Source organism: Euleptes europaea, chromosome 17, assembly GCF_029931775.1.
Source record: "Euleptes europaea isolate rEulEur1 chromosome 17, rEulEur1.hap1, whole genome shotgun sequence".
NCBI lineage: Eukaryota > Metazoa > Chordata > Lepidosauria > Squamata > Sphaerodactylidae > Euleptes > Euleptes europaea.
In genome coordinates this window covers 23,180,601-23,206,016 of record NC_079328.1, presented here as the reverse complement: position 1 = coordinate 23,206,016, position 25,416 = coordinate 23,180,601, and the positions used below count along the sequence as shown (strand labels likewise).

The window sequence follows — 25,416 nt, the reverse complement described above, 5'->3', positions numbered from 1 at the left end:
TAAAGACTAACAAGAATGTTTTCTGGCAGGGTAGGAGCTTTCGTGAGCCACAGCTCTGAAGAAGTCTGAAGTTCTTCACTCTGAAGAAGTGAGCTGTGGCTCACGAAAGCTCCTACCCTGCCAGAAAACATTCTTGTTAGTCTTTAAGGTGCTACTGGGCTCTTGCCCTTTTCTACTACCGCAGACCGACTAACACGGCTACCCACTGTGGATTATCTGAAGAAGTGAGCTGTGGCTCACGAAAGCTCATACCCTACCAGAAAACATTCTTGTTAGTCTTTTAAGGTGTTACTGGACTCTTGCCCATTCCCTTCATGTGACTTTGCTTCTGTTCTTCTCACGAAGTGAGCTGTGGCTCACGAAAGCTCATGCCCTACCAGAAAACATTCTTGTTAGTCTTTTAAGGTGCTACTGGACTCTGGCCCTTTTCTATTAAGTGAGATTGTTCTGCTAAAACGCACAAGTGAAACACTTCCGGTTGTCATGTAAACTCAGCCACCTGCGGGGCACCGGGGGGGGGCAGGGAGGCATCCGCTCCATCCTCCGAACTCTATGGTCCCCTGCCCTTCTTTCGCGGCTTGGATTGTCCGACAGGGGAAATCGGAAGCGTTAGTCGAGCGGCGGCGATGGGCTTGTCCTCCTTCGCCACCCGTAGGCCTCCCATCCGGGAGCGTCGGCCACGGCCTCCCTCGCGCCGGAAGTGGGCCGCGCCAGAGCCCGCGCGGGTGAGTTCCGCAGCCATGGTGGGCCCGGCCCTGGCCCCTTCCCCGGCCGGGGGCGTCGCGCTGGAGAACGCCAACCCGCTCATTTACCGGCGCCAGGGCGACCGGCCGGTGACGGCGCGCGAGGAGGACGACGAGCTCCCCGACGCCATCGACGACCGCGAGATCTTCGATATCCTTTGGGAGGTGGCGGAGGGCCCTGGGAGAGGCCCGGTTGCCAGGCCCGCAGAGCTCCCTGGGACCGGCCTACCTTGCAGGGTTGTCGTGAGGGCGAAAATAGTGGGCCATGGAACTCGCCGGGTGGCCGAGGGCCAGTCCTTGGCTCTCAGCCTCGCCTACCTCACAGGGCTGTTAGGAGGATGCCGAAAGGAGGTGGGGGGGGAATCCTCATCGGCTGGAAAACAGGGCAAGATGTATCTGCTTTGGGAAGGCTTCTGTTTTGCTCGACCTGAGCCCCCATCCACACAATCTGCTGGCTTCTTAAATAGCTACAGGTGTCTGGGGGTAACTAGTGGTCATAGCAGCCCAAAAGTCAATTTTTACTTCAACCTCTGTCATCACGTCTGGCTGTGCCATTTCCCCCGCCTCCTTGCCCTCTGTGTGGCTGTATTAGGGGACACAGTGCTGAATTTAGTGATTTGAGTTCCTTTGAGAAGTCTTCTTGGACCCTTGGGGGGGGGGTCACCTCTGGAAGATGTGGCACTTGTCCTGAGCCACTTGCTTTCTCTCTTGTCGTCTCCGTTGTTAGGAGGATAACGAGAAGGAGATTCCTGCACACTGCCATAAGAATTAGGGTTGCTAGCCTCCTAGTAGTAGCTGGAGAGCTCCCGCTATTACAACTCCAGCCAATAGAGATCAGTTCACCTGCTTTGGCAATTGGACTCTATGGCATTAAAGTCCCTCTCCAAACCCCACCCTCTTCAGGCTCCACCCCAGAAATCTCCAGGTATTTCCCAACCTGGAGCTGGCAACCTTAATAAGAATATAAGTGCCCTGCTGGATCGAACCAGTGGTCTGTCTAGTCCAGCATCCTGTCCCTTAGAGGCCAGCCAGTTACTCTGGAGGAGGCAACAACAGTGCATAGAGGCTGAGGCCTTCCCCTGATGTTGCCTCCTGGCACCAGGATTCAGAGGTTTAGTGCCTCTGTATATGGAGGCTCCCTTCAGTTACCATGGCTAGTAGTCATTGATAGACCTCTCTGCTTTTTAAGCCGTCTGTGCCTGCGGTCATCACTATATCCAATGGCAGTGAAGTCGCATGTTAATCATTTGTTGGATAAAGAAGTATTTCCTTTTGTCAGTCCTGAATCTGATTTGTGGGACAAAAATGAGATAAAACTTAAAATTTTGAAAGAGGCTTCAGTCCTGCCAGATGCTTCTTGTGGTGTCGTGATTGGTAGGCAAGGCCTTCAGCTGCAGCACAGAGAAATTAGATGAATGCTGAGGATTATGTAAAATGTGTAGGGTTGAAAATCTCTCAGAATTACTACTGGTCTACGGTCTACAGAAATCGGTTCCCACTGGAGAGAATATCAGCTTTGGAGGGCAGATTCTGCAGCTTTACACTCTGGTAGAGTTCATCCTCAAACTCACCCAGGCACCATCTTCAAATCTCCAAGAACTTCCCAAGCCAGAATTGGCAAACCTTACTTGCATGTTATTTATATGCTATTATGGGGGGGGGGGAGCGGATGTTTGGAGTATGGGTTCACATCCTTGCTGAGTCACTAGTGGAGGCTCCTTTCTCCAGCAGAAGGTGCCCTTAGAGCATCTTGTATCATGGGAAGGCTCCTTCAGCCGGAGGAAAGCATCTACCCTAGAAGAATGGATCTGCAGTATCCAACCCATTGCTTCTTGCCTCTTGACCAGAACCAAGAGCTCACTGTGCGTGTGTGTGTTAAGTGCCGTCAAGTCGCTTCCGACTCATGGCGACCCTATGAATGAAATGAAAGTCCTCCAAAATGAAAGTCCTCCAAAATGTCCTATCTTTAACAGCCTTGCTCACTAGTCAAGTGTTTTTCCTTTACTTCTTTTTTTTACATCTCATTCGGTCCATCAATGACCCGGAACATCCCTTAACTTTGGAAGAGCTGAATGTTGTGGAGCAGGTTCGTGTCAAAGTAAGTACAGCCTGACTTTGTCCTCTGCACCTGCTTTGTTGTTCTGCTAGAGACCTACTGAAGAAGCTAAAAGGGCCTTCTGCAAGCTGCTCATCAGCTGGAAAACAGGGCAAGATGTATCTGCTTTGGGAAGGCTTCTGTTTTGCTCAACCTTAGCCCCCACCCACACAACCTGCTGGCTTCTTAAATAGCTACAGGTGTCTGGGGATAACTAGTGGTCATAGCAGCCAGAAAGTCAATTTTTATTTCAACCTCTGTCATCACGTCTGGCTGTGCCATTTCCCCCGCCACCTTGCCCTCTGTGTGGCTGTATTAGGGGACACAGTGCTGAATTTAGTGATTTGAATTCCTTTGAGAAGACTTCTTGGACCCTTGGGGGGGGTCACCTCTGGAAGATGTGGCACTTGACGGGAGGTGGGGGGGTTCTTTCTTTGGTAATCAGATGTATAAATGCAGATGTATAAATGCAGCTGAACAACCTATCTAGGGTCTTCTCCACTTAATGCAGCATTTGATCTGGTTAAATAGATAACTGTTCTGCGAGTCTTGACCTTATGGAGAAAATGTCTCTCGTAACAGGTGAATGATGCAGAAAGTACCGTTTCAGTGGAGTTCACTCCAACCATTCCTCACTGCAGCATGGCAACGCTGATCGGCCTTTCAATCAAAGTGAAGCTGATCAGATCCCTCCCTGAAAGGTTTAAGGTAAGTGCGTGTGGATGTCTAAAAGATCAAAGGTGGAATGAAGTTTCCAAATGCCCTACCAAATGCCGATTGCTGAGCACTGCAAAGACAGAAAGCTCCTGAAAAAGCAGAAAGAAAAGGTTGGAAAGGAAATGAAAATGTTTCGGGAAGTAAAGCATCCAGGAGCCCAGTTGCCTTTGGAGGAAGGATGATTCTCACAGCTACACACTAGAAATAGGTTTGTTTGGGACACCGGTGTCCAGTGAGAACCGGTGCTTTGTAATGTGGGAGAAAACGTTCCATGTACTAAATTCTTTTGTCATCTGAAAGCAGTGCAGGTCAAAGAGGCCTGCTCAATTGATCAGGGAACTCTGGGCAGAGGGCTCAGGCATCCTTGGTGTGGAACATGCAGTTGCATCTCAAAGATTCTTGAAACCAATGTCTGGTGGCACCTTAAGGACCAACCATGTTTATATTGTGAGACTCAGCCCACTTGTTCAGATGCTGCGAGACAAAGCAAGCTCTGACTCACAAAAGCTGGAATAAATGTTGTTAGTCTTTAAGGTGCCCACAGGACTTCAGCTTTATTTTGCTACAGTAGACTAACATGACTACCGCCCTGGGATGATCCATAAAGGTTTTTAAGCAAGTGCATAGCCCTTGCTGTTGAAAATAAGTCTATCATTTCCACTCAACTAGTCTGTCCGATTGGGGTTTCCAGTAGTGGCATAAACCCCATGCCTGAAATGTCCAACCAGATCTCAGGCTCCTGGAAAGTGCCTGTGTTTGGATCACATTCATTGCTCAAGAAGGGGACATTGGGAGGTATAAGGTAGTGGGGACAAGCTGGAGGAGACCACTGCTTGACTGCAACAAGACAGGAGAGGCCTGCGAGATCCTGAGCTCTGCAGAGCTGGGCATTGTGGTGCATGTGTGAGTGGAGGGAGGGAATGGGGGGGCTCCCTTGAAGCAGAACCCCCTCAGTGGACACACTGTAAGGGTGGCAGCCTCTGTCTGCAAAGTGGTCCATTGAGTGGAAAACCTGACAAGGAAATTCCCAAAGTCTTTGATCCAAAAGCAAATATTGTAAAAATCTGCCCAGTTTGCATAGTGTATTCGATTAGGATAATCCTTGTCCCCAGAAATAAACTGGGTTTGTGGCTTCAAATTTTGAGTGTTTTCAGACACATTCTGGTTACTTTGCAGTTTCTTTAGCATTTTTTAAACAAGTGACAAGTTTCTTACAGGGCATCATCAACACAAGCCCAGGACATATATAAGGGAAGGGGAAACCTGGTTTCCTTGATATTGTGAACATTGGATGTCTTGGTGTTTTGTAATGTGAATTTAGGAGTATGTTTCGCTGATGAAGAGGGCGACCTGGTCTTTGTTTTGTGCTAGCCTTGTGGGACAAATGGGGTTACTTCCTTATTTTCCTTCCCACCCAGGTGGATGTCCACATAACACCTGGAACCCACACCTCTGAACATGCAGGTGAGTTTTGCGCAGAAACCACAAAAGATTACAGATTATCTGTTGCATTTTATCTGACTGTTCCTGTGTAAGTAACTAATGATAAAGCAAAAAAAGAGCATGGGTGTTTTTCAGGCAAGCTTCAGGATTTTGAGGGATTTCCTGAAAATGTAGTTCCGTATCTCTGGTCTTCCCCCTTGTCCCAGTGGATCAAGATGCAGCAGGTTCAAATTGCCAAGAGGCAGATTCGCTTTCAAGGGAGAATGGCAGTCACCTCTGTTGATAACTGGTGGCTAAAGGAATCAGATGAAAATGCCGTGTTTTTATTTGTATATTCTTAATTCATATATTTAGTCCTATTTTTCCTCCAAGGATCTCCAGATAACATTTTATGATCACAACAACCTTGCAAGGCAGGGTCAGCAGAGAGCCAGCAGGCTTCAGCAGAGGTTGGGGGAGGGAACTGCCCAGAAATCCACCACTTGATCCCTTCATCCATTTATATTAGAGCAGCGGCTCTGTGGCTCCTGTGAATAACTTCAAAAATAGAACTTAAATATACAGATTGGCACCTCTACTTCTGGCAAAGTACTTATGCTTTTTTTTAGGCTTTGAGAAAGCCACATACTGTCAGAGAGGCTCAGGAACAAGGGTTTTCTGAGGTGGGGGAGCTCTTTTCTACTGTGAAGAACAGCCTGTGTTGATTTCCCACATTATGCTAGGTGTCAAAATTAGCATCAAATTACATTTCAGAGGCCTTTTATTGCACTGCTGTTAAGACTTTGGAAAACTGTGTAATAAGAGCATCTTCTCTGGGAGGGTTGGAAATAGCCCTGCTCCTGGGACGAGGAAAAATAGTTTTGGCATGCAACCAGGCAGGGGAGTTCTTGCAAACTGGACTCGTTGGTTCTGTTTTGTTTGCTTGATTGGGCTGTTGACGTTCTGTCTCTCTAAATGTGGGTGAGGGGGGCACTAATTCTCAAGTACCGATTTGCAAGATTGCCTGAATGAAGTCAGCCACCTGGGGTGGGAGCTGGTTGAACATCTTTCCTGGGCGGTTTTCCTGGAATTTCCTGGAATAAATATCCTTTGTTAGGGGGTGTAGGGGAACAGCATATGCCAGCCCTCCAGTAGTTTCTACACAAAAATGTGATACTGAGTGTCTTTATTGATCTGTGCTTGGACTGTTTCCTCTAGTAAACAAGCAGCTGGCTGACAAAGAGAGAGTTGCGGCCGCCCTGGAAAATGCCCATTTGCTGGAAGTGGTGAACCAGTGCTTGTCGGGGAGACCCTGACACAAAGTTTCACTGCCTGGCTGCAGTTTTGCTCGTTTTGTATATAAGAAGTTATTGTTTGTATGTGTGTTCAAGTTTTTAAAAAACATAGTTTTAATAAAGGTAAGCCCTCGTCACTGCTTCAAAGAAATTGATTTAAAAGAAAATGAACTGGAAGCACACATTAAAAACACAGGGTCTTGTCTGGGTCTTAAAAAAGGAACAGATCTTAAGAAGCCTGTCATGGGAGGTTGAATGTGCCTTATTTAGCCGCATTTATCACAAATACAACATTACCACTATCTCTGGCTGGCTTACTCTGAAATGACCAACAACAACAAAAAAACATAAGAGTTTTTCAACTAAGATTTGACTAACCTATATAAAACCTTATTTTAAATTCCTGCAGTTGTGCCCCCCCCCAAGTACAATGACTAAGCCAACCAAGGACAATAGTTATGATTTTAAACACATTTGACAACCATGGGAGGTTTTAGAGCATGAAGTCTGCTGCTGTTCAGAAGCCGCTATCGATATGTAGCTTCATTCCACAAAGGTACGCACAACAGATTAAATTTGCATATGAGATTTTGTCAAACTGCTTGGTGAACTTAATGCTGCTATAGAACATTCAGCTAAATTTGATGTAGGATGAGAGAGCACTGCTCATGGAATTGGGCATGTGTGTGAATGGCAGCTGCCTTGTGTGTTGCAATGGGTGGGGGCAGCGGAGACTGGAAAAGACAATCATGCTAGGAAAAGTGGAAGGCAGCAGGAAAAGGGGAAGACCCAACAAGAGATGGATTCTCAATAAAGGAAGCCATGGCCCTCAATTTGCAAGATCTGAGCAAGGCTGTTAAAGATAGGACATTTGGGAGGAAACTGATTCATAGGGTCGCCATGAGTCGGAAGCGACTTGACAGCACTTAACACACACAGTGGGGACTTGGGGTAGGGGAGGACATCTGTCCTTTCATTACTACAAGCCAGTGAATGGCAAAAAAAAAAAAAAACCCACTAAGGAAAGGGTTCTGGGGTAGGGTAGATGCTTTTCTCTCACAAAGGCTTATATATTATTATTTCAGTGCAAAGAGTTCCACCCACCATGCTTCTGGGGACTCGAACTGGGTGCTCCACACCCAAAGCTTTCCTCCCCTAGGTCCCCCCAAATAAACACAGCAAAAGCAGAGAAGAGTCTTTATTAAAAGGATAAAAATCCTTTTTTGTTGTACACCAATGACCACAAGAAAGGGCAGATGGTTTGGAACAGGCAGCGTGGAAGCAAAACAGAGAGGCTGGTAACAGCAGTTGGACACATTGCAGAACAAACAGTAAAGCCGCTCAGCCTTTCTGAGCCGGCGGGCACCTTTGGAATTCTGACACAGGGTGGTGGCTGCAACCACAAAACTGCTGCTACAGGAGGCGGGGGCCAACCACAAAATGACCGGGAGTGAGGTTATACATAAAACCTAATCGTAATTCTTCCAACATTTCAGGTGGAACCCTCTGTTTTTTAAAATGAATGTAGCATTTAAAAACATTTTCTTGCATAGACACAGCTTACCTTCAGGCCCGCAGTGAAGATTCTTGTGGTGGCAGCTGCTGCCAAAGCAAGGTCTGCACAGCCAATCAGAAGCCCTGCTGGGCAAAAGCCCCACTCATTTTCTAAAACCCCCTGGCAGGTGCCAGGAAGGTGTCAGGCACCATGTTGGGGGGCCCTGCTCTAGCCCATCGTCACCCTGGCTCCTGCTGCAGGCATGATTTCCTCCTTCCCTTTAAGAAGGCATCTGGAACCCATATTCCCTTCCAGGGTCATCTAGTCCACCGCCTGCACAACGCAGGAAATTCACAACTACCTCCCCCCCACACCCCAGAAGATGGCCAAGATGCCCTTCCTCTCATGATCTGCCTAAGGTCATAGAATCAGCATTGCTGACAGATGGCCCTCTAGCCTCTGCTTAAAAACCTCCAGGGAAGGAGTGCTTACCACCTCCCGAGGAAGCCTGTTCCACTGAGGAACTGCTCTGTTAGACAATTCTTCCTAATGTCTAGACAGAAACTCTTTTGTAGCCATTATTTATTTTAATTTCTGGACCCCTCCAATTTTCTCCGTAAAGCAGCTTGCAACAGGAACCCCCCCAAACACCACTACATTAATAAACCAATAAGCTATGTGTTGGGCTCATCTGAAGTCATAGGCTAACAGCTGAGAGCCCTTTAGTTCTTGCCTCTGGCCATGCCTGAACTTTGTAGGTACCTGAACAGGAAGGGGGGGGGAGAATCCTTAGCAAGATGGTGAAGCAGGTAACAGAGTTTCTGCTGCACTTTCCCTCCCTGCTAAAAAGTCTCTGGCCATGGCCAAACATTCTAGGTACCCTCCAAGCAGAGAGGGGTCCCCACGCCCTCCTCTTCCATCAAACTTCTAGCTCAGGGGCCTGCCCCTCTTGCCAGTCTTAGCTCTCTTTCTGCCCCTACCGCCGCAACTAGGCATCACTAAGGAGGCGGTTGCTATAGAAACACAGCTTCAGCTACCACAAAGCACCCTCAGCTACATCATGCGTGCCAACTACGGACAAACACTTCATCCGCCAAAGGATGAGGACAACTTATCCACGGTCTGGGCTGCACATCATCTCTGCATTTAAAATATTTTTTAAAAGTTTGCTACGTGGTCGTGCCCGGCTTCGACCTTCCAGAAGCATCAGACTGATTGACAGCCGTGGAGTCTGATCCAGCAAGGGAGGTTCTTTTGGCTTCAGTTCTGCAACTTGAATATACACACGAATGAAATACATTTGATAACATGGTCCTATTATTCAGCACCCTTCCTTCTGCTAGTAGTGGGCAGCTGAACTCAACACTTCCCTCCTTGGTCAGCATCTTGAATTTTGAATCTGGTTGGTTTAGAGAGTAATTAGAGACAATTTGGGGGATTTGTCAATGGCTACGGAGTTCGCTTGATTTACTGCCTCTTGGCCGAAAGAGCTGCCTGGAAGCTGGCAAGTGCTCGGCACACAGTGCAGACTCAACCAGGGCTCACCATCATGCCCAGAAGAATTTTTCTTTCTCTCTTTAACCATTTTTTGGTAACATCCAGCTTGATGAAGAGCTCTGGTGAACTTGAAAGCTTGCATACGGTTAATGTGTCATTTGGCATGTGGAATAGTTTAGCCCGATCTCGGAAGCTAAGCTGTGCCAGTCTTGGAAGGCCCAACAAGGAAGGCTCTGCAGAGGCAGGCAATGGCAAACCACCTCTGCTTCTCACTTACCTTGAAAACCCTATGGGGTCGCCGTAAGTCGGCTACAACTTGATGGCACTTTACATGCGCACGACGTGTCATTTGGCTGATCCTCATAAGTCATGATTATGTGGATGGAGTATATTCTTAGATTTCAACCCATCCAAGAAGCTATTCCAAACCATTTTGGAAAATTTCTCAGGTGACAGACCTGGGTACCCAGCACTAAATTCCAGAATACTTGGAATCAATGTCTTGGAACAGCCACAATGAGCTTATTTATACCAGTGTGCCCGACGCAAGTAAACAGGCTACGTACGCATTTTCAGGCACCCACTGCAGAATAATATATAGATATGTAGAATGGCCCGTGATTGAAGCCCTCAACAGAACGCGACAGAGGTCTCGCTTTAATCAGCCAGAGGATGCTGGCACAGCCCGGACACTGTCTTCTAACACTTATCTAGAGACACCCACAAAATAAAGAATAAATTAAAAAGCGTTACGCTCGGAATCACAGAACCGTTTTCAACAGGCCACAACCCAACAGCACAATCTTCCACTGGGACCACAAGCTTCCCAGTCGTAGCGCAACCTGTCCTGCGTAGGAGCTCTTCTTCCCCGCTGGAGCCCCGCTCAGTCCGGGAGCAGCTGTTCCAGCTCTTCATCCTTGAGGCAGTTGGTTGTAACGATGTGGTCGAGCAGCTGGTTGTACCGTTCGCGGTCCAGCATAAAGTGGGGGATGCGGGCCTTGTCCAGAGCGCCGAATTTCTTGAGGTGATCAATGTCTTCGTAGGAGACCTGATACAAAAAAGGAGCACGGCAAGTTTGCTCGTGGGGTTTCTGTCATGTATCAACCGGAACAGAGCTTTACAATCATTTTAGACAGTGGGGCAATCATTTTATGATAGAAATGTCGTAAATTTATAGTAGATATGTGATGAGAGAAGAAATTGTTATAATATTTGAATTAGATAAAGTGAAAATAGTATTAAACATGATAGACTATTGACTAAGATAATTTTAGAATGCTAAGAAGATTCATTTATCCTTTTTTATACTAATTTAGTTGTGAGATGTAAAATTAAGGCTAAATGTTTGAGGGCTTGGCCTGGATACCGACCCAACATTGTTTGAAACTTTTGCTCTTACCCACTCCCCTTCTATTTTCTGTACTTCTTAAAACTGAATAAAATATATATTTTTTAAAATAGACATCAGGGGTTAGGCAAAATTATGAAGAAGAGTTGGTTTTTGTATGCCGACTTTCTCTACCACTTAAGGGAGACTCAAACCGGCTTACAATCACCTTCCCTTCCCCTCCCCACAACAGACACCACCCTGTGAGGTAGGCGGAGCTGAGAGTGTGCGACTAGCGCTAGCCCAAGGCCACCCAGCTGGCTGCATGTGTAGGAGTGGGGAAACAAATCCAGTTCACCAGATTAGCCTCTGCCGCTCATGTGGAGGAGCGGGGAATCAAACCCGGTTCTCCAGATCAGAGTCCACCGCTCCAAACCATCACTCTTTTTTTTATTATTAAATTTTTATTGTATTTTCCAACATAAAAATACAAACAAAAAAAAGGAAAAAAATATAACGTCGAAAACTACATAATAAGAATGACATATATGTAAAAATTAAAAAACAAAAACAAAATACATTCTTTACATTCTTATTATATTTATTCTACCCTTTTCATTTGCACCACCCTCCACCAGTGTACCCTTAATCCCTCCCACCACCGTGTTGAACTTCTGGAGAAGTGTCTAAGCAGTTTATTAATACAATATTTTAACAATAACCACCACTCTTAACCACTGCACCACGCTGGCTTTGCAAAGATCTTTGCATAACAAGAGAGCTTAGTGTGCTGTAATCTTGGGCTAAGATATTTTAAGAATTAAAAACATTCTTACTCAGCAGGGCTGGTTCCAAAGTCTGAGAGTCCCTCAATTAGATGCCTTCTGGGGTGGGTTCCCTACCATCGCTGGGTCTCCTTTACCTCCCCCCTCCCATGATAGCAACTGCTGCTGCTTGCTCTGAAGGTCACAGGGTGACAGACACCCCTCAGCAACCGTATACTTGGGAGTTCAACCATCTGCTCTCTTCTTGGCCACAGCCATTGCCATCTGCTCTCCGACTGTAGTGGCAAACACTGCTCCCCCCCAGCTGCTGCCACCTGCCAACGGCAACAGTGTCTTGCGTCTGCATCTTCCATGGCAACAGCTACGGCTGTCCGCTCACTGATGGTTATTGCAAGAGCGCAAACACCTGGCCTGATCCTCCTGCATGACTCGTCATGGGCCCTCTGAGGCAGTGGGCCATTGGCAGTTCACGAAGGGGGCCAACCCCTGAAGCCAGGCTGGTTGCCCGGCCCCAAAACCTGCTGGGAGACCCTGGCCCAGTCTCTACCTTGCTTCCAAATCTACATCAAAAGCCTTCGTGAAGCGAAAATGGAAGTCTGCGAGGGCACGTGGGATTCAAAAACAAAACAAAACTCCTTAACCAGAGTGGTTTGTTCAGATTATAAAATTTGGTCTTCCTTGGCCCCAAAATCAGATATTTTCAGAAGGAAAGCGCTAGGCAAAAGAAATTATCCGTTTTGCATACACAAAGCCCTATATTCAATTACAAGGATCTCTAGAAGCAAGGAAAGCCATCTCCCAGAGGGGCTCACTACAAATTTCACAAAAGCAAACACAATAAACGTTTTATTGTTCCTGCACTCATTTGCGTCCACATTCAGAGACAGTCAGCCTCTGAATACCAGTGCCGAGATGTAACATTGGGGAAGGACTTGACCTCTATCCCTTGTTTGTTGGCCCTCTAGGGCAACTGGTTGGCTACCATGTGAAAAAGGATGCTGGCCTAGATGGACCACTGGTCTGATCCAGCAGGGCTCCTGTTCTGTTCCTGAGAGCTGCTTTTTCTAAGAAAGAGCTTCTGTGATGGATTTGGGCTGGAGGAATTGGAGTCGGGAGGAAGCACACAAGCACTTTCCCACTCTAACCCATCTCCTTGTCCTGGTTGTCTGTCTTTCCCCAGCCCGGGAGGACAACTGCCTGCATCCAAGCAAAGGTGGGAGGGAGAAGGCTTGCATACTCAAGGGGCAGGGAGACAGCAAGGCCATCGACAGGGAGCTCACCTTTCCCAGCGCAGCCAACAAGTGGAAGTCGATGGTTTGCCGGTGCCTCAGGATGCGGAGAATTCCATCTAGGTATACTTGATCTTTACTGAAACATCCTGAAATGGGAAGAACCAGCAACACATCATAACGGGATGATGCTTTGGGATAAGCACGGACCCAAGCTCAGATCAGATTTAGATTTATTAATACAGCATAAGCCAGTAAAAACACATGTGTCATTTATACAAAAGGTAAAAAAAAATTTCAGCAGTTCAACTGAAAAACATTCCTAATTAAAATTTCCAAATAATTTATAATAGACTAAAATTGACCAAATTATGATTTATCTAATTGCAATTGCCCAACATTAGGGGTCGAACTTTATATGCTATTGCACAAAATGTGGCTACCTGTTTTGCCATCTGGGCATTTCCTTCCCCGAGGAGACTCTTAATTCTCCCTTCATCTGAGCTGACTGCAATTTGGCTGAGCAGGGGAATAATTAGCTTACAACAAGCTTCCTCGTAGAAGGAGCACCTGAGCAAAACATGCTCTATAGACTCCAATTCCCCCGACTTACAAGACCCAAGCTCACTGAACAAAATTTGAGCCCAAGAGCACCTTAAAGACCCACAAATTTTCCCAGGATAGAAGCTTTTGCGAAGCCCACTGAATACCTTTGGGCCTGTCACTTGTCCTCTTTGCCTGATCTACCTCACAAGATTGTTGTGAACAGGGGGGAGAACTGTGTTTGCTGCCCTGGGCTTGTCAGAGGAAGGGGGGTATGTGTTACTTCCATACAGGGTAGGACATTAATTTAATTAAACCCTTTTCATTTCACAGCAAAGTCCTTCAGAAGAGACTGAGCTGCCACTATACATAGATTCGGTTGGTCAGAGTTTCATGAGGACTGTGTTCTTTTTTAAAATCATCCTCTGCTTTAAAGCACACTGCTGACTTGGATGAGTTACGAGGAGGGCCGTGGGAACACATTTATTTTTTTACTTTTCGTCTATCCTACCTTTCTCACTGAGACTCAAGGCAGATGACATGATCTAAAATAATGTAATCGAATAGCATGAGAGTTCCAACTAGCAATGCAATAGGACCAGGATTAGAAAAATTAGTGCAAAAAAGTATCACACGTGCTATGCGAAAAATGGACTTATAAAAATAGAAAATGCAGAAAAGCAGGAAAATACACACAACAAATGATAATATATAGCATCCAAAGTGACGCAGACTACGTTCCTGTTCTCCTTATCAAAGCACCTTTCTGAACCGTACTATTGCTCCATCACCTTTGTAAAAATGTCTTCCTGAACAACTCTTGTTTACACAGTTTAGTTGTTCTGAAGGGTGCAAGCCATCAGGAACATTTCCTGGGCAAGCTCCACCGCACAAGAGTATATGAACCCTCTCCAAAGATGCCACTCAGCCAGATATCAATCTTATTTCTCCCACCAAGGACACAAAGCCAAGGAAGGTGTCTAAGCTCTATGGCAGACGAATTGTTTGCAAACAAAACAGATCTTTAGAGTCACAAAGAAGAAGAAGAGCTGGTTTTTATATGCCAGTTTACCAGATTAGTGTCCGCCACTCCTGAGGAGAAGTAGGGAATCAAACCCAGTTCTCCAGATCAGAGTCCACCACTCCAAACCACCGCTCTTAACCACTACACCACGCTGGCTCCCAAAGACGCATGGATAGACTGGGAGCATTAATAGTTATCCCAAAATCAAACGGCTGCCAAGTTTGCGAAGTGCTCCCAAATCTACCTCCCACCCCCGGGAGTTGGCTGTATGCCATTACCTGGCTTGGAAGTGTCCGTCTGCCCTCGCTTGGCCCGCACGCAGTACTCCCACCGCACTCCTGCATCCTGCACGTAGCGGTCCAGGTCTCGGAAGAGCTCGCAGAAGGACATGTGGCTGGCCTGGTAGATGGTATAGTAGAGCAGGGCTGCCCTCCACAGGAAGGGCTGCTTTCGGAAGAGGACGCTGTGCAAGCTTGCCAGCCCTTCCTCTGTTGGGTTCGCGGGTTTCAGGCCATACTCTCTGCGGCCTTCCAAGCTGTGCCAGGGCTGATGGGCGTTGTTGACACCACGGATGTAGTGGGTGCCTAAGTTTTAAAAAGAGACACATTACTGCAACACTGTTCCTCCTTGCCCACGGTCTTCTCCTCAAATTTGCCTCCTACTTCTTCTCCCAGGAATGAATCAAGGCACAACAGAAACTAGGCTGTGTGTTGCTGAATCTGGGGAATGGAACACAGAATTCACTTTCTAGAGAGTTTCAGGTTTTAAAATTGACCAGGTCTCTAGTCCTCAAGGTTGCAACTGATCTGCTTGAACTGCAAGAGCAACGGTGGCTGATCTCTGATGCCAGAGAGGTGGCTCAGTAAGAATCCCCGTGGGTCAGGAATATTCCTCCCCATGACTGGCAAAGCCAAATTGAATTATGCAAAATGACAAACACAACAGAATAAATTGTGCAAACCTGCTTAATCTACAGGGACAGGCCCATTTCAGCTTTCTGACATGCAGAATATACACAGACCTGATTATATCTGGACAATGAGTTCCCCTGTTCATTCCAGCTATGTTCGAGTCCAGCAGACCAACAAGATTTTCAGGGTATGAGAACTCTCGAAAGTTCACACACCCCAAAATTTTGTCAGTCTCTAAGATGTTGCTACACCCGAATCTAGCTTTTCTACTGCAGCTATCCTTAGAACCTGTTCATTACAGCACGTCACCCCGCAGGGTAGAATGAAGATGGATTCCCCTGCCCCACCAACTGTTACACCCCAACTGTTAACGAAGAGCACATAGGTGCATTTGTTTTATGGCAAGGGAATGGGAGTTTTGTAGCGGGGTGGTGTGTAAGGGCTTTCCCTGAGGCATCCTGGCATGCTCCCATTCATTCTCGGATATATTCCCTTCCTATGCTATATTCCCTGAACGCATCTTTGCATAATCAACCCATTCTGAACTTTGATGTGCCCTCACAGCTGAGAATTCAAGCCTCTCAGGCCACTGCTGGCCCATTCCAAATCACTACCACCAAAGCAAACAGGAAAAGGGGGAAATATCTTTAACCGACCCACACTGGAGCCATAAAAGTTGGGGATTGGGGAGGAAAAAACCAACAACTAAGTGTCAGAAAAACAGCCAACTGGTTTGGAAATATGGAAAGCTCAAAAATTTACCTATTGATTTCATGGGGGTTGCACCACTTCAGATTGTGTTATAAAAAGGTGTAGCTGGGTCAAAGCCTCCACCAAAGCAAACCATCTCTCTGGGCGTCCCCAGAATGTTGCTCTCGGGGTGCCTTGGGGATCCTCACCTATTTCATGACGCAACATGCCCTCCAGCCAGTTCTGCCGGGCTCCGGAAAGGTTGATGGCCAAAGTCGGGCGACTGTTCTCCACCATCATCACAGCTTGGGAAAGCAGATCTTCGGTGAGCTGAACCACAACCTGGAGAGAGACAGATAGATAGAAAGTGGGGCGCTGCAACCACATGTTTAAAACAGCCCTCCTGGATTTCCCCAACTCTTTCACTTTATTATGCTTGGGGCTCAGGGTACAATGAAAAGGCACGCAGCCAAGAACGTCCCAGCATTGATCACCAAGATGGGAGAACTGGGTGAAAAACCTGTCAAGACTTCAGAAAGGCACAGAGATACATAGACCTTGAACACATGAACACATGAAGCTGCCTTATACTGAACCAGACCCTTGGTCCATCAAAGTCAGTATTGTCTACTCAGACCGGAAGCGCCTCTCCAGGGTCTCAGGCAGAGGTCTTTCACATCACCTACTTGCCTAGTCCCTTTAACTGGAGATGCCAGGGATTGAACCTGGAACCTTCTGCATGCCAAACAGATGATCTACCACTGAGCCATGGCCACTCTCCCACCTTGGGGGTGGAGAATCAGTAAGCACCCTTTCAACTTTTTCTAGACCCACAGTGCAAACCTGTAGGGACCCTGCCAGCCCTACACCCTACAGCTCCCTCGCCTGTTCACCAGGCCATGCCCCAGACATTCCTGGGGGACTTTTCCAGTGCACGCACGCCCAGAAGCTGCTATAGCTCAGGGAGATATTCAAAAAGCCTCACTGGTCTCATGTGCTGTGCCTAGAATACTGGCAAGGCGCACTGCCGTAAAGGTATTGAGAGAAGAGCCAGTGTCGTATAGTGGTTAGAGTGTCGGAGTAGGCTCCAGGAGACCCAGGTTTGAACCCCCACTCTGCCATGGAAGCTAGCCTTGGAACCTTGGGGCAGTCACACACTCTAGGCCTAAACTACCTCACAGGGTTGTTGTGAGGATAAAACAGAACAGGGAAGAATGTTGTAAGCCATGCGGAGTCCTCATTGGGGAGAAAACTGGGGTGTAAACTGACATAAATATAATAAATAATAAAATAAGGAACGGACTCAAGTCAACCTGAAGTCTGACCACAGGACAAAACTCTTGGGATTCAAGGCTGAAATGGAAAGATGGCATGATGCCAAGCGGCTGCTGGGGGGCAGCAATGTTTTGATGTGTGCCAGCTTCCTCCGAGGCCCTATAAGGGATCCTGGGGGGCATCGTGCAATGCATGTTTGTCGAAGAGGACAACCGTCGCAGGCCGGCCTCACACTCACCTCTCCAGAACAGCCTTCCTTTTGCATGTACTTCCGGATGATGGACCAGATCTGGCATTTGCTGAGCAGTTTCCCGCCATTCGTGGCTTCAAAGCTCTCATACGTGCCGTATTTCTCCAGGACGGCATTAACGATTCCGATTGCCTGCAACACACACACACACACAATGCATATATACATGCACATGTATGCACACAGCAGACTTGTGCCCACCCACCACCCTTTCCCTGGTTTCATGGCAGGCCTGTAACTATCAAAAGAAGAAGAGTTGGATTTTACATGCCGACTTTCTCTACGACTTATGGAAGAATCAAATGGGCTTACAATCACCTTCCCTCCCCCTCCCCACGACAGACACCCTGTGAGAGCTCTAAGAGAGCTGTGACTAGCCCAAGGTCACCCAGCTGGCTTCATGTGTAGGAGCGGGGAAACAAATCCAGTTTACCAGATTAGCCTCTGCTGCTCATGTGGAGGAGTGGGGAATCAAACCCGGTTCTCCAGATCAGAGCTTGCCGCTCCGAACCACCACTCTTAACCACTACACTATGCCGGGTAGGTTGGGGTGTTAACCAGTCCTACAGCAAGCTGAGCCAAGAGGGCCGTTAGCACTGCCGGGACTGCTTGGCTCAGACCTGGGGGGTAGCAAAGATGTCTGTGGGGAAAGCCTACAGCCACTGATAAGCTTTCAGCACAGCTGTAGTGCCAATAGTGGACTGCCCAGCATGAACCACCATCCACGGCCAGCCTCACTAGGGTTGCCAATCTCCAGGCAGAGGCTGGAGTTCTTATAGCATTGCAACTGATCTCCAGACTACAGAGATCATCTCCGGGGAGGGAAAATGGCAGCTTCAGAGGGGGATTGTATAGTATCGCATCCCATTTTGCCCCCAAATCTCCAGAAATTTCCCAACCTGAGATTGGACAGTGTGGTGTACTGGTTAAGAGTGGTGGTTTGGAGTGGTGGACTCTGATCTGGAGAACCGGGTTTGATTCCCCACTCCTCCACATGAGCGGTGGAGGCTAATCTGGTGAGCTGGATTTGTTTCCCCGCTCTTACACATGAAGCCAGCTGGGTGACCTTGGGCTAGTCACACTCTCTCAGCCTCACCGACCTCACAGGGTGTCTGTTGTGGGGAGGGGAAGGGAAGGTGATTGTAAGCCAGTTTGAGTCTCCCTTAAGTGGTAGAGAAAGTCGGCATATAAAAACCAACTCTTCTTCTTCTAAGTCCCACCCAACACACCGTACCACTTATTTTTATTTATTGCTGCTGGAGCATGTCTTACCCCATCCAAGCAGTCAAGTGTTCAATAGGTTTCCCAAACTAAGCTTGAAACCAAGAAGCGTATATTCCTTTAGTAGTTCTGTGTATATACATGTGCCCACACTCTGCATCCAAACCCTGCCTTGGTGATGGCCAAGTCAGTAAGTGTGGATCCTGGCACCTCCTCTTAAGGAACTACGCATTCCATGATGGGGGGGCATTGACCACACTGAACTCTAGACAAATCTTGCAAAATTCCTGAGACTGTGCTACCTTGCAGGGTTGTTGCATGATGCCTGTGAAGCACATCAATGTGCTTAGCTTATATATTTAAATGTTGCTCTCCTTGTTATGCTGACTGCCAAGAGATGCTCTGATTTTTGCCTTTCCTCACCCTGGGAGGGAGACAGTTGCAGACTCCCCCTTTTCTTCTCAGAGCAGGCAGGAAAGCAGAAGATACAGCTTGAGATATGGCCCGTTCCAGCCTTAACTAATGACGGTAAAGTTTGTGAGTGTGTGTGGTGAGGAGAAACGGGTTTTTACCTGTGAGATAAATTGGCCAGAGGCCTCTTTGTATTTTTCCAAGATGGCTTCGGGAAGAGGCTCCTCATATTGAAACTGAGGGTTATAGGAGTAACATGAGTGGAAGAATTTCTCCCTTTCCGCCTCGATGTTCACGGGCCTCAGGGCTACCAACAAACAAGGGCTCCTCCTGCCGCCAGAGCTCACAGCCTTGGGTTTGGGGATGTGAGGTAGGGATGCGGCACTACGGATCTGGCCTCGTGCCCGGTCTCTCCGGTTCACTGCGCACGTGCTTTCGCTCCGGCGCATCCAGCTGCAAGGACTCGGGAAGGTGGGGCAGAAGTTCGGCGGCGGTCTGGGCCCGGGTTTTCGGAGGCAGTTGGCTTTCGAGGGCAGCCGGGTGCTTTGCGTTGGGCTGGAAGAGTCTGACTCCAGGGAAAGGGAAGGGGACAGGAACGGATAAAGCCGCAGACCATCACACGGGGAGCCCTTCTTCCCACCTCTCCTCTGCGGCAGGCCGTTGCCAAAATCATCGGGATGCTGCTGTGGGTAGGACTGGGGCCCTGAGTCCAGCACCATCTTGCTCCGTGAAAGCCCTCAGGGGGGTGTCATCAAAGGCCAACTTTGGATTCTCATCTCCACAAGCAAAGAAAGAGAGACAGGCTTTAATCTCAGGGTACCCCCACCCAAACACTCCAAAGTATGTTTTTGCTGCAAAAGAAATGTAGCTGTTACACATACACTTGAAGCTGCCTTCTAGTGTCAGGCAGTCAGTCCACCAAGCAGAAGGGGCTGTGGCTCAGCGGCAGAGCATCTTCTTGGCATGCAGAAGGTCCCAGGAACAATCCCCGGCATCTCCAGTTAAAGGGACTAGGTAAGTAAGTGATGTGAAAGACCTCTGCCTGAGACCCTGGAGAGCTGCTGAGAGTCTGAGCAGACATTACTGACTTTGATGGACCGAGGGTTTGATTCAGTATAAAGCAGCTTCATGTATTCATGTAAGATCAATATTGTTTACCCAGTCTAGCAGCAGCTCTCCATAGTCTCAGGTGGTAGCCTTTCACGTCACCTCCTACCTGATCCTTTCAACTGGAGATGCGGGGATTGAACCTGAAACCTTCATCCCAAGCAGACGTTCTACTACTGTTCCACAGCCCCTCCCTCAACTCAGAAAGCAGGAAGCCTGGCTCAGCCACCATCCTATAGACATGGGACTGCGGGGTGGGGGGGTGGGAAAGAGTTGTTACTGGATGCTGTGCTCTTTGTGAAGCCAGGTGGGGGACAGCTCCTGGTCTGGCCTCCCCTTACCTCCCCTTGCTTTTCACACTGGAAAATGCTACCAGAAATTTGGGAAATTCCTGGAAATTTGGGGGTAGATCCTGGGGAAGGCAGAGTTTTCGGAGAGGGGAGAGCTCAGCTGAGATGTAATGCAACAGAATCTGCCTTCCAAAGGTGCCATTTTCTCCAGGGGAACTGTAGTCTGGAGATCAGTTGTTATTCTGGCAAATCTCCAGGCCCCACCTGGAAGTTGGCAACCCTACCAGAAGCAGAGATTCCTTTCGAAAAGAAAGCCAGTGCAAACTCAGAAGCTTAACTCCACTTCCCAGGAATGAAGAAGCTGCCTGTGATAGGTCACAGGGGAGGAGAAAGTACTTTGCACGTTGCCTCATTATTATTACTTAGCAAACACCATCCCTGGAGTTAAATATTGGTTCAGACTTTCTGCTTTCTGGTAAATTTCTAATGCACTGTGAAAGCACAGCTTAATTTAGCTAACTATGGTTAGCGTGGCCATCTGAACACAGACTATGGCACTAGGTATGGCAACGTCAAATAAGATGACCATAGTACCTTTATTAAGCATTTGTTACAGACACTGACTATCTAAAATACTACATCGCCGGTTAGCACAAATATAAACATCAGAAAGCGCTCTGATGGCTGCCGACAAACTTAAATAAAATAGAAATAAAAGAAAATGATTCATGATAATTCACAACCACCTACGGATCCTCACAGTGGCTAGGAAATACCTAGCAACTTGATTGGTAATGTAAGGATTCCGGTCAGATGAAAGGTATAAAAGCAACCATTCATCTGGGTAACCTTGAAATAGCCTATAGGAGCAGGCAACATTAAAACAATTCAATGACTTATTCAAAAGAATTTTTAAAAAATTAGCTTGGTACCTAAAAACCAGTACACAAGATGCTAATGCCTCTATTGAGGGAGCTGTATAAGAGGGGTGCCACCACAAAAGAGAGCCTGGATTCAGCTACAACTGGTGGATGGAATCCCATCTCTCAGACTATAAGGACAATGAACAAATGAAAGCCATCCTTTCTACTCTCTACTTGCTAAAATGGAACTTCCATGTATAAAAGCAATACATTTATTATTTATTTACAAAATTTATATCTTGCCTTTTAACCCTTGCAAGGGCCGCCAAGGCCTCTAACCAAGAGTAAAAGAGCAAGCTCAAATACATACAAAACAGTTAAAATACATATTAAACATTAAAAAAAAATATTGGAAGGAAGGATTATTGAGGAAATGCCACATGAAGCAAACAGTCTTCTCCCGCTGGTGGAAGATGGCAACAGAAGGGACAGATGACCTTTGGTGCCATGACCGAGAAGGCCTTCTCTCAGGTTGCCACCTCAGAAGTCGGGAGACACCTAAAGCAGGGCCTCTGGAGAGGGTCATAACGGTTGGGTGGGTTCATCAGGAATTAGGTGGTCCTTACAGGTATGTTAGGCCCAACCATAGAGGCCTTTGAAGGTCAAGACCAACACCTTGAATTGGGCCAGGAAAGAAACTGGAATCCAGTACAGATATACCTCGCCCTGACCTGGATGGCCCAGGCTAGCCTGATCTCGTCAGATCTCAGAAGCTAAGCAGGGTCAGCTCTGGTCAGTATTTGGATGGGAGACCACCAAGGAATACCAGGGTTGCTGTGCAGAGGAAGGCACTGGCAAACCACCTCTGTTAGTCTCTTGCCATGAAAACCCCAAAAGGGGTCGCCATAAGTTGGCTGCGACTTGATGGCACTTTACACACACACATAGATATACCTCAATATATCACAGAAGCTGGAGAAAAATAAAGGATATTACCTCCTTTGGGCTCGCTTCTAAGCTTCCCAGAGGCCTCTGGGTGACCACTGATGGAAAAAGAATGTTGACCTAGATGGGCCTTTGGTTTGATCCATACAGCAGTCCTTACGTCATCACAATGGGCAAGGGAAGGGTGGGAAGAGACAGTGCAAGGAACACATGCGACTGCCAGTGGATCCATCACAGAGATCCAGCACACCAAGCCATCTATATTGGCAACACCAGTGATAGATATGCTGCATTCGGCTTCAGGTGCCATATTGCAACAAATAGTTTCTTTTGGGGGGGGGCAATCGATGAAATGTTATCAATACAAGGTAGGAAACACACCCACAAAGAGGAGAGGGAATTGCCTTGGCAGAGGGCAAGAACCATGAGCCACAAATCCAAAAGATACAGAGGTTGCTGTTCTCTTCTACCAGAAGGAAAACTTCATAACGTGCCACGAAGCACCCCTGATGTGGGGACCCATACATATAATGTGGGATCTCATGCCTTAAAACATTTCACAATGAATGACAAGAGACGCTTAAGAAGTGGCAGAAGCCTTGAAAAGACTGCAAGAGTCCATAGGCTAATATCCATGCTGCCATGAGCTCAGTAGTGCATGTAACACCCAAGGAAAAATGCAGATATCCTTGTCAGACTGGGGATCTGGGAGAATGACATTGTAAGCTATTTCGATCCACATTGGGGAGAAATGGGGGGAAATAAATAAGTATCTAAGATAAGTAAATCCGGCTGCCAAAAAGAATATCATCTTGGCTTTACAACAGGCTGGGCTAGAAACTGAATACATATGCCGTTACTCTGTGGAGAGCTGACATTTTCCTTATTGGATAGTGTTTGAAATCCCTCCAAAAAATTGCCAGACTTTTTTCTCTTTAGCAATGTCTTCCTTTTCTTGTTGTCAGGCTTAAACCAACCGGGGATTGCGTTGTGGATTAAGTAAATTGTTGTTTTGTACTGGACAAAGTAAGACTTGCATTAGAACAACCTGGGTTCGAATTCTCAGCACTGCCACCCTCCCACAGCCGAAACCATCCCATAAGATTGTTGTGAGGCTGAACTGGGGGGAAAACCCACATACACTGTCTTCCACTTCTTGAGGAAAAACATGATGCTAACTGAATAAACACAAACAGACATGAAAACCACCCTTGTGCGAATGAGTCTGGATTCTCTCTACACTAGAAAAAAATTGTGTAGGCTCACTCTTCCCCCCCAGGTTCACATTGTTTTAAAAAATTATCCCACCTTCCCACTTTGGTAGGGTGCACAAGGCAGCATGCAACCCGTAAAGCAGCATTTCTCAACCTTTTTACCCTTGTGGAACCCTTGAAATAATATCCATGTCTCAGGGAACCCCGACATATGATTTACATTTGATTTACATATGATTAGCCTGTTTATCACTATTTCTCACGGAACCCCATGCGATTTCTCATGGAACCCTGGTTGAGAAACGCTGCCGGAAAGAGTCTCATCAAGCATCACAAAAATCTAGCGCTGAAAAAACCACACAACCATTTTTTTTAAAAAAAAATGCCAACAGAACAAAATGCAATTCCATCTTGATACAGTTACTGTTAAAATTCACCTTTGTTCTTATTCTTACGCAGTTCCTTCAACAGCAGCTGTTATTTTGGGTTTTGTTGCCTTTTTGTAAAAGTGGATGCAACGCCCGCCTAGATCCGAAGCTCTAGCATCGTATTTTCCCCCCCACTGCCCTTTATTACACATATTAACGAACAGCACACCCCATTCCTTTTGAATGTCTCTCTCATCTCTCTCATCCTTTTGCATATCTCTCTCATTCACGGTTCGACTCTGGCGTTCATGTCATCAGGAAATGGGATGATCTTTGCGGAGAAGCCCACATTTTAAAACGCTGACCGATCACACCCGGAGCAGCAAACCCAGCAGCCGGACGGAACAAAGCCGGGAGGCAAAAGGCATCCAGCGGGCCATTTTTTTTTTTTTTGTTTAAACCCACGTGGCGCCCCTGTCCTTAACCGAGGCTGGACGCGACCCTTTGGCCGCCAAGAGACAAGAGCCGGGCTCGGGGAGCCTGGAAAACAAGCGGGAGGCGCCGCCCGCTCTGGGATGCTGAGGATGCCGCTGCGGCTGGACCAGGATCCATCCCTGCCTGCGGCCGAGGCTCCGCCCCCCGCCTTACCTGTCTCGCTCCGCAGCGGCATCCGCGGAGCCCTCCAGCGGCATCCTTCGCCCAGCGCCCGGGGTGGCACCTTTGCTCCAGGAGCATGCGCACTCGCTCGTCCGGAGCGTCCCCTCCGCTCCGCCCTCCTCGGGCCAATCAAAGCCCAGGCAGGAGTGGCCGCAGCCGGCTGGCCTCTCCTCTCCCCCTGCCCCGGGGGCGGGGAGCGAGAGTCGGCCCGCCGCTTTGCGTGCAAGGGGCGTGCAACGCGAGCCGCCCAAAGGTCATTGATCCGTGGCAGGTTTGGCCTTGGGTTTGCCACTCTGTAGATGCACATTTTCCCCCATCCGAATTCTCAAAACTCTGCACGGGGGCTTGTGGTTGAGTTTTGAGAATATGGATGGGGGGAAAGGGCATCTACAAAGTGGCAAATCCAAGGCAAAACCTCCCGTGCATAAATGACTTATGTGCATAAGTGCATGTCATGACTTATGTGACTTATGTGTCATGACTTATGACATATCATGACTTATGTCATGATATAAGTGCATGACTTATGTGCATAAGTGCATGTCATTTATGCACGGGAGGTTTTGCCTTGGATTTGCCACTCTAGATGCACATTTCCCACATCCGAATTCTCAAAACTCTGCACGGGGGCTTGTGGTTGAGTTTTGAGAATATGGATGGGGGGAAAGGACATCTACAGAGCGGCAAAACCTCCCGTGTGTAAATGACTTGTGTGCATAAGTGCATGTCATTTCTGCACCGGAGGTTTTGCCTTGGATTTGCCACTCTGTAGATGCCCTTTCCCCCCATCCATATTCTCAAAACTCAACCCCAAGCCCCCGTGCAGAGTTTTGAGAATTCGAATGGGGAAAATGTGCATCTACAGCAGTGGTTCCCAACCTTTTTTTGACCAGGGACCACTAGGACTTTTTTGTTCGGTGCAGGGACCCCAAGGTTCAAAATAAAAATTCCGAGAATTCGAAAATAAACTTTAATCATAACTGTTAGTTAAACATTAAACTTAGAATAATATTTGAATATATATTTTTATAATAGAGAACTT

General features: G+C 47.5%; 2 protein-coding genes across 2 annotated transcripts; one reads left to right on the top strand and one right to left on the bottom strand.

Annotated features, from left to right (window-relative positions):
* The first annotated feature begins 710 nt into the window (after window positions 1–710).
* On the top strand, window positions 711–6,304 carry CIAO2B (cytosolic iron-sulfur assembly component 2B). Its single transcript, XM_056862735.1, has 5 exons — window positions 711–896; window positions 2,764–2,841; window positions 3,421–3,546; window positions 4,974–5,019; window positions 6,196–6,304. Exons 1-5 carry the CDS (start codon window positions 741–743, stop codon window positions 6,291–6,293), a joined length of 504 nt encoding a protein of 167 aa, XP_056718713.1. The 5' UTR covers window positions 711–740; the 3' UTR covers window positions 6,294–6,304.
* Window positions 6,305–10,147: 3,843 nt separating this feature from the next.
* MATCAP1 (microtubule associated tyrosine carboxypeptidase 1) lies at window positions 10,148–24,418 on the bottom strand. The gene is made up of 7 exons (XM_056862586.1): window positions 24,366–24,418; window positions 19,092–19,706; window positions 17,287–17,430; window positions 15,983–16,115; window positions 14,451–14,756; window positions 12,657–12,754; window positions 10,148–10,312 (listed from the first exon to the last, which is right to left on the bottom strand). The coding sequence occupies exons 2-7, from the start codon at window positions 19,647–19,649 to the stop codon at window positions 10,148–10,150; spliced, it is 1,404 nt and encodes a 467-aa protein (XP_056718564.1). The 5' UTR covers window positions 19,650–19,706; window positions 24,366–24,418.
* Window positions 24,419–25,416: the final 998 nt, after the last annotated feature.

Coding starts and splice junctions, on each gene's coding strand:
- CIAO2B (XM_056862735.1), top strand. CDS start 741: ATGGTGGGCCCGGCCCTGGCCCCTTCCCCGGCCGGGGGCGTCGCGCTG. Junction 897..2,763: donor ACGACCGCGAGATCTTCGAT/ATCCTTTGGGAG, acceptor TTTTTTTTACAT/CTCATTCGGTCCATCAATGA. Junction 3,547..4,973: donor CCCTCCCTGAAAGGTTTAAG/GTAAGTGCGTGT, acceptor CTTCCCACCCAG/GTGGATGTCCACATAACACC.
- MATCAP1 (XM_056862586.1), bottom strand. CDS start 19,649: ATGGTGCTGGACTCAGGGCCCCAGTCCTACCCACAGCAGCATCCCGAT. Junction 14,757..15,982: donor CATGTTGCGTCATGAAATAG/GTGAGGATCCCC, acceptor TTTAAAACTTAG/GCACCCACTACATCCGTGGT. Junction 10,313..12,656: donor TGTTGGCTGCGCTGGGAAAG/GTGAGCTCCCTG, acceptor TTTTTGTATCAG/GTCTCCTACGAAGACATTGA.